This window comes from Eucalyptus grandis, chromosome 7, assembly GCF_016545825.1.
Source record: "Eucalyptus grandis isolate ANBG69807.140 chromosome 7, ASM1654582v1, whole genome shotgun sequence".
Taxonomy (NCBI): domain Eukaryota; kingdom Viridiplantae; phylum Streptophyta; class Magnoliopsida; order Myrtales; family Myrtaceae; genus Eucalyptus; species Eucalyptus grandis.
In genome coordinates, this window is record NC_052618.1 from 37,721,788 (window position 1) to 37,730,813 (window position 9,026).

A 9,026-nucleotide genomic window follows, 5' to 3' on the forward strand; every position below is an offset into this window, starting at 1 on the left:
CCTTTTAAAAAGTGTCCATCACAATTAGAAAGCATGTCCATTGTGCAATGTCACACAATTCTTCACAATTCTTCAATTTTTTGATGACATACCTGACTCAAGCCATGTTTGGTTTAGTATTTCAAATGGGCTTTGGGATTTTAAAATCCCTTGGCCAAATGGAAATAACATTTGATTTATTTATTGCTTAGCTTTAAGGAAATACAATTGCATTTCCAAAGGGCTCGAAGAACCTTTAGCTTAAAGCGGGTTTAGAGGTCTTTTGGAAAATTGCATCATCGAAATGCAAGTTTTGACACTGTCACTATTCATCAATGTTCTTTTCCATGGGTTTGGATGGAGAAGCTGGATGGAGGCCGACAATTGACTAATGGGTAGTGTGCAGCCGCGATCGATGCCTAGGGTCATGATCACCCAGTGAGCATTGCTTGGGGGTCACGACCACCTACTGATGACTATTGCTTGGAGTCATGCAAGCTTAGGAGATCGTCGCTTGGGTGGTTGCGACCTAGGCGAGTGTTGCCTGGGTCATGACTCAAGCGGCCACCCGGGCGACAATTGCTTGGGTCGTGCAACCTTAGACAAGGCTATCTAGCGGTTGTTTTGGTTGATGGTAGAGGACCTTAACCAAAAAATAATTTAAATTTTTGAAAAAATATTTAGCAAAAGTCATTTACAAAATGTGGCTTTTATCGAACGGCATTTAAGTCAAAGTCGTTTCCTAATATATTTTAAAATTACAATTTACCAAATTCTGTTTGCATTTCAGAAAACCCTTTTAATATAAAAGTATTTGCATTTTCCCAAAGACATTTCCTCAAAATCGAACCAGATGGGGCCTCAATCTCATGGATGCTACTCAATTATTTATCAATCAACGCTTGTATATGTAAAAAACTCTTCTATATTAGTCTTTTGTTTCCCATTTTCTTTTGACAAGGCCATTTCTTTCTCAGCTGGAATTCTTCTTTCGAGACATGATTTGTTATATATTTTTCCAAGTCACTCTCAAGGATCGAAGAAGTTAGCATTAATCCCTCTATCGACTAATACCCAGATTGCTGCGGTCACCATCATCACCCACAACACCACCCCGAGCCACCCCAGCCCAACGTTGAGCCACCACTTGCCGCTCTTGCGATGAGGCCTCTTGATCATCAGCCACATGAAGCATGGTAGCACAAACGTCAGGGTGGAAGTCATCCCCCCAATCAGTGGGGCCAGGCTCCCTAGGAAGGGAAGCGCCACCGCCAAGAAGAAGGCAAGGCAGCCGAAGAAGACCCTAAGGGATGTGCGGGCCCGCCACGAGCAGCGGCAGCGGCAATCCTTGATGACGGTGTATCGGAGCTCTAGGGTGTCGAAGACCGGCATGGCATAGATCTGGAATGCACTGAGGCAACTGGCCACAATGAGGAGGTAGGTTAGGCCCATCACGAGCTTTGGTGTGTCATGGCCATGAAATTGATGGAAAGCGACGTACAGTCCTCCGTTTGGGATTTTGCTTCCATAGGCCCAAAACCCACCAACGGCTAAGGAGTATAAGCAGAGAGCGATGAGTGAGTAGGCGATGATCACAGCTCTCCACATGGACTCTTTGGATGAGCATTTCGGGGTTGAAGGCAATGTTCCCTACAACACAAAATAGGCACAAGGCAAAATCATCATTACTGAATGAGTGTCAGATTTGAAACCCTAATCGCGACGGGCCTGATTTTGTCCGGTTTTAGGGGAAAAAGTTATCTAGAGTCTCATGAGGTTTATCTGTTGCAGCCGACGCAAACAAGGACGGAATCAATTCTTTCACTGTCGTTGAAAAGCAAAGAAATTAGACAAAAGAAAAGATGGTCATTTTACCTGAATCTCAAGCACGAGGTTGTGACCTCTAAAGGATAGTGCGATGATCCCGATGGCATTCAGCACGCTGCCGATTCTTGCCTCCTCCGACTTCGCCTCAATCAACGGTTCGTAAGACACGCCCTCGGGCCTACCTTTGGCGACGGATAGGATCCAAATCAGGGCGCCGTACCCGACGGCCGCAATTGCTCCAAACAGTGAGACTATAGCTATCGCATTTAAATTTGGTAGTTGAGCTATGACGATGGCTATGCACGTGAACAACAAGAACCACTCCACGCCGTCCAGTGGCTTGATGCCACAAGCGGCGCCATCTCCGCTGCACATGGTCTTGAAGAGATCCTCCATGGCCCTGCCTCCGTTGATGATCAACATCACGCACGTGCCCCCCGACAAGTACATCACGGGGAATAGAGCAAGCAATTTTCCCAACCTGTGTCCTGAAATGTTATTATAATACATTAAATATTTTTTAATTACTGACAAACCAATTTGCCTAATTACGATTAATAGCCAATTTTCCCATCACGAGAAAATATTCAAGAAAATATATCACCCCAAAATTAAAACAACATTCGATTCAACTTATGCTAATTATGATTAATAGACAATTTTAAACTCGAACTCATGCTCAAACTTTGCTATTTGGAAATAATAAACTTCTTTTTTTCTCTAATATAAATTAATTAACTTGATAACGAAAATTTATTATACATATAGTAGCTTACCGAATGCAGCAATGGAGAGGTGGAGGAATCTGCTATAGCGGGTTCCAGAAACGGATTCATGGAGCTCTACGAGAGCCCATATGTTATAAAGTTGCCATAGAAACCCTATGGATAGAGTTATGATTCCCCAAACCCTTCAAAATTTTAAAAAGAATATAATGAGATAATATTCAATAATAACAAATACGATGAATTTAAAAAAATATAGGTAATCAAAAGTTAAAAAAGACAATTTTTACCCAAAGCCATTAAATGGAAAGAATGGTAGTTTTGCTTTTAAAGCATGATCATTTAATGTATGGGATATTCTCCACTTCCGCTGGGCACCTCTCGTGCAATGCATGGGAAAAAGTGGGTCATGGAATAGGCAAAGTAACAAATAGTGGATTATCCACCAAAAGAAAAAAACACCCAAATGCCAAAATTTTCTACAAAGCTGCCGTTTTTTACGGGGAAAAACATCTATATCATGCTATCTGGCCTTAAAATAAGAAAAATGAATATGGGTAGTGGCCAAACTTTTTAAAAATTGATGAAAATGGTTCTATAGTTATAGAACTCGATTGGTGTTGGTCTAGTAAGATTCTTGCACCACACGATACCTACAGCATAAAGACATGCTATCTGGAGTTTTGGATGAGTTGTATCGACGGACTTAATGGGAGTACACGGATGGGTGGCAAAGAGAAAAGACATTGATGTCGACCTTTCGGCATCACATGATCGCATCATGGAGACATCAATTTTTTATGGAGATATCATTAGGCGCACTGTCGGTGTAAAGAGAAAGTTCATTATATGCGAAGTTGAGGATAGTATGACTAGGGTGGGTGAAAATGCCAAAAACTAAAAACCGGCGCTTCTTTTGCGGGTGATTCCGAAATATGTTACATTTTTTAAAGTAATATTAGGTCCATTGTCAGTGCGAAGAGAAAGATCACCTGCGAAGTTGAGGATTATTTTGCCGCTAATTTCCACCATATTTATTAATAGCTGCTTTTCTAATGGGTGAAAACGTGGAGATCGGAATCGAAGGGATATCCTTCGCAAAATCATCATCGATTTAAATACAACTTTCTAATTCATATAGTTCAAATATTCATATAATTCAAAAACATTTCGGAGCGATTTGACACCTTCAAAGAACTCGCTCAAAAGTTTTTGTCTTGTTGTGTTGATTTGTCTAGGTCCTAGGTTTCCATTCCAGCCTGCCGTAGACTCCAAGGCCTCGTGGAGTGCAAGTCAATATTTAAACTTTCATCAAAACCCTAAAGAAATCCAAGATTCATCTTTTATCCCTTTCTTTTTACTTAAGCAAAATCAAGAAAAACACATGGAGATTTATAAAAAAACTTCCTAAACATATTGCAATTTTGTCAATTCAGAGATAAATTTTTGATTTTGCCAATTTAGTCATAAATCTTTTATATTTGTGTTAGTTGAGTCTATGCAGTCAATTTTAGTCGACCGGCACTAACATGACATTTTAAAATATTATTTTCATGTTTCTTATACTTTTTTTCCTTTCTTCTCCTTATCCTTCTCCTTCCCCTTCCCTTAAGATCGACAAGGGCATCCTAGCCTTCGTCTAGACCAGGCTAGAGTTGCAACACCCTCGCCGACACTGGACAAGGGCGAGGGACTCGCCACGTCCCCATGCCCTGGCTAGCAAGGGCATCGCGGCCCTCTCCCAAAACTGGTGAGGGCCGAGATGCCCTCACCTAGTGCCAGTGAGGGCATTGCAGCCCTCACTTGTAACCGGCGAGGGTTGACCGGCAACCCTCCCCTACCCTAAGGGAAGGGGAAAGAGAAGGAGGGGGAAAATTAAAGAAAATAAAAGAAAAATAATTAAAAAATTTTAAAATTATTTTAAAATTGCAATGCCACGTTAGTCCTAATCGGCCAAAATTGATCTAATGAACTCAACTGGCACAAATACAAAATATTTAAAACTGAATTGACAAAAAAAAGAATTAAATTGGTATAATTATAATAGGTTTAAAACATTTTTAGTATTTTTTTCAAAAAAACACGTCATGTGATATTGTATTCTCCCAACAAGTCTGGGAGGCCGTATTCTCCAACGGGCAAAAGATCGCCATCAAGAAATGAAGAAATGAATGATTCCCAGTAACAAAAGAATTACCAACATAAAAATAGTATAAAGACGACGAGATGGATGACTTTGGCTTACCAACCAAGAGAAGCGAAGGCAACGGGAAGCATCAGCGCCTGAATCCCCAACCCGGAGCACAGGAGGTGGAACACTGCGGACACGGTGCTGCCATCCCTTGACTCTGTGATCGGCAGCCAATCGTCCCGGGGGTTCGCCTCGTGAGCCATGGCCACCACCTCACCGGTGGACTTGTCGGCGATGAAGCTGGTCGTGATGGCGATGGCCATATGGGTGGGCTTGGTCAAGACGGCAATGTCGCCGGGCGTCCAGTCAGCAATTTCTGCTGCCACTTCCCCCATATGGATTCGATATCTCCGACCCGAGATCCCGGACTTCAGTTATAAGGAGCGAGAAGGAGATGGTGTTGGTTGGTGGGAGAAGGTTAGTGGCGAGATGTGACTATGATGCAATGCATCGTCAGGAGCAGATGAGATACACATATACCAGGAGATGGCGATGCGCACGGTGCAACCGCAAGCGGAGGAGGATGTCACGACCGACGCAGGTTGTCGCGACTGCAATGGCGATGCTAAGCTGTAGCGGTTGAGACGCGCTGGCCTTTGATGACTATTTTGTACCTTTGATATACCGCGTTTTACACACGATCATTGTAATTTCCTTGGTTTGGGGCAGGATCAATTAGTAGTCTGAGGTCAACTTAATCTGGGCCACGTGCAGCACATTCTTTTCTAGAAAACGTAATGTTGATGCATTTATCGAGGGCAGATCTTGACGGTGCATGGGGAGATGTATATTGAAATACATGTGACTTGGATAAATAATTATGTGATCTAAATTGTTCATCGAATCCAATGTGTCTCTCTATGTCGAACATCATAAAGATTGGTTTTCCTTTGGGACATGATTAAGAATATCTTTAAATAATTATCTTGAACGAATCATTTTTTTAAGAAATTGTACCATTTGGAGGATAGTCATAATCTCAAAAACGCTTTTCAATAATATATATATTTTTTTAAATAATGTATTTTCTACATACAATGACAAAATTGGTGCCGTTACATCATTGTGTAAAGGCATTCATCTCTCTCTCCTAATTGAAAAGATTCCTTGAGAAAAAAAAAAATCGAATCGTCCGAAAAGAGTGGAATAAATTTCAAAGTAACGACTGAAACGTGGCAGAGGGACCACGGGATGATGTCAGCATCGTGATCTCACCTTCTTGACGTCCTCGATGGGAATGCTTTTGTCAAGGTCCACGCTGATTAAGTTTCGAGAAGAAGAAAACAAAGAAGGGAAAAAGCCACGAAAAACCTTGAACTTTACCCAAAGTGACACATTTACCCCAAACTTTTTTTTGTGACGTGAAAAATCCCAAACTTTCTAAATCGTGACACATTTACCCCATCAAGGGCATTTTTGTCTTTTTATTCTGTTTTTTTTTCTTTTTTTTTTTTTTTTTTTTTTTTCTTCTTCCCTTCCCTTCGCCGGCCATGGTGGAGCCGGGAGGGAAGCCGGCGTCGGGCGAGGGACGGCCCTCGCCAGATCTGGCGAGGGCGGGGACACCCTCGCCCGACGAAGGCGAGGGCGGTCCTCGCCGGCGTCGGGCGAGGACGCCCTGCCGGATCCGGCGAGGGGGGACACCCTCGCCCGACGCAGCGAGGGCGGCCATCGCCGGCGTCGGGCGGGGCGGCCCTCGCCCGGATCCGGCGAGGGCGGGACACCCTCGCCCGACGCAGCGAGGGCGGCCCTCGCCCATCCGGCGAGGGCGGGGACACCCTCGCCCGACGCAGCGAGGGCGGCCATCGCCGGCGTCGGGCGAGGACGGCCCTCGCCGGATCCGCGAGGGCGGGGACACCCTCGCCCGACGCAGCCGGGGCCGTCCCTCGCCCGACGCAGCGGGGCGGCCCTCGCCGGCGTCGGGCGAGGACGGGCGGCGGGACGGCCCTCGCCCGGATCTGGCGAGCGGGGACACCCTCGCCGACGCAGTAGGGCCGTCCTCGCCGACGCAGCGAGGGCGGCCCTCGCCGGCATCGGGCGAGGACAGCCCTGCCAGATCTGGGCGAGGGCACCCTCGCCCGCGCAGGGCGGCCCTCGCCGACGCGCGAGGCACCCTCGCCCGACGCGAGCGGGGCGGCCCTCGCCCGACGCCGGCGAGGGCCGCCCAAGCCCGAGGCCGGCGAGGTGACCCTCGCCCGACGCCGGCGAGGGCAGCCCTCGCCGGACGCCGGCTTCCCGCCGGCAGCCAGCCGGCGGAGGAAAGAGAGAAGGAAATTTTTTTAAAAAGTAAAAAAAGTTTAAAAAATGAAAAGACCAAAATACCCTCTAATTTTGGAGTAAATGTGTCACATAACGAAAGTTCAGGATTTTTCGTGTCACAAAAAAAGTTTGGGATAAATGTGTCACGGTTGGCAAAGTTTTGGGTTTTTCACGTCACAAAAAAAGGTTTGGAGTAAATTTGTCACTTTGAGCAAAGTTTAGGGTTTTTCGTGGCTTTTTCCCAACAAAGAATAACATCTTATTCCAATTCATGTTAGTCCAGTAAATTAAGCAATTTTATAAACAACTAGTATGGAAAAAGTTGACTATATACTATTAAAACAAATTGATGTGGTGGCCTCCCCAAATATGTATTTTTTTTTTCTCTATGGCCGAATTATATTCTTACCAAATATGCTAGATACATAAATGGTAGGACAGCAGAATCGGCATCAATGAAAAAAATCTTCACCTCCCGCTGTCAATTAAATTTGGAATCCATCTTAATGTCTGATTTTATAGGGCAAGATAGAAGATTTTAAGCAAATATGCGACCACATTTCGAGGTGGTACGAATGATTGTGGACCGTTCCATTTATTATTGGCTTAGTGATTTGATTCTTAGGTCTCACTAGAAACTTTAGGAACTATGTGATTTGGCTCTTTTCGCTGCATTTATTTACTTAATTTATTTTTTGGATTTGACTTCTTAGCATGGCATTGAAATTTCTTGATTATTAGTGGTTAATCAATCATTAGACATGCGGGTTGTCATTATCTCAACTCTTCATTCTTCTATGCCTTCATTTATTTTGTGAAAAATAACTGATTTGGTGAATATTTCCATAAAAATTATCACTGGTATCAAGTTGGACTCCATGATTGCCTGAAAATTTAATAGTAGCAAATTGATCCAAGTCAAATATTGGAAACAAGATTTTAAAGAGCATTTCATAGGAATTAATATTTTCAGTTTTAACTCAACATAAAGAAACTCAGGGGTTTTGAACTACTTAAAAGAAGAAGAAGAAGAAGAAGAAGTGCTGTTTGCTTAGCATAAAAAAAGAATGATTTGGAAAACATATTTCAAAAATGAATGGTCATATCTCCAAAAAAAAAATTAGTCAATGAAAATTGTATTGCTATTGGCAAAAATTTATGTATAAACAATTTCATTGATGATAAAAATATTTTTCGTTCATTCATTTTTATGAGTTATATAACCGGTGGTTTTTCTTTTTTGAAATATTTTGCAAAATATTAATTTTCTGTAAAACAAATGCAATATAGATATCACCAAAAGACATGGTTTTCTCTATTTTCCATATCTTGAGGCTTTTTTTTTTTATTTATTGTTTGTTGCAAATTCTATTTGACTCAAATTTCCTTATTACGCTTTTCCTAGTACTCTTGGCATAATTAACAACTGAAAAGATATTAAGTAAAAATTTCATCTTTCAATTAACCAAAATAAAGAAGAAAAAAAGAGAACCTAATTGGCTTGAATCCCTTATAATGCTTTTACTAATAGGTCTTTAATGACTCAGTGGAAATATTTGGGAGACCCGTCCGAGACGTGCAACTCTCAATTTTTCTTCTTTGAACGGTCAAAAGTCAAAGACACGTCGTTTCCAATTGGTCTCTGTTTATTCCAGAAAAAAGAAGAGAACGAGCGAATAGAGTAATGCCATCGACGTTTCTTTCCAATTTCTACCTGCATTTTGGTCTCTGTAATTTTCCGAAGGCTCTCGATGTAAATCAAAGCTTGACATTATTTCCATAATGATCTATTGGAGTGGTGACCATTTTGAGAGCAAGTCTTGACTTATGAATCACTCAATAACTCATCTCCCAACTAGCGGTGAACATCGGTCCAGGATCAACTTTGGACCGACCCTGGATTGGCCCAACTGTGCTAGTTCTAGTTCGGTTCGTGGAGGGATTAGGTTGGTCCTTGATCTTGAAATCCCGAGACCAGTATTGTGCGAGTTGGTCATCGATTTTGAGAGCTTAGGGTTGGTCCGATTTGGACCAACCTTGACTATATA

The 9,026-nt window shown here is 42.9% G+C and overlaps 1 protein-coding gene across 1 annotated transcript; it reads right to left on the reverse strand.

The window, feature by feature from the left end:
* Positions 1–927: 927 nt before the first annotated feature.
* On the reverse strand, positions 928–5,295 carry LOC104453457 (lysine histidine transporter-like 8). Its single transcript, XM_010068015.3, has 4 exons — positions 4,777–5,295; positions 2,583–2,716; positions 1,855–2,294; positions 928–1,629 (listed from the first exon to the last, which is right to left on the reverse strand). The coding sequence occupies exons 1-4, from the start codon at positions 5,055–5,057 to the stop codon at positions 1,009–1,011; spliced, it is 1,476 nt and encodes a 491-aa protein (XP_010066317.2). The 5' UTR covers positions 5,058–5,295; the 3' UTR covers positions 928–1,008.
* Positions 5,296–9,026: the final 3,731 nt, after the last annotated feature.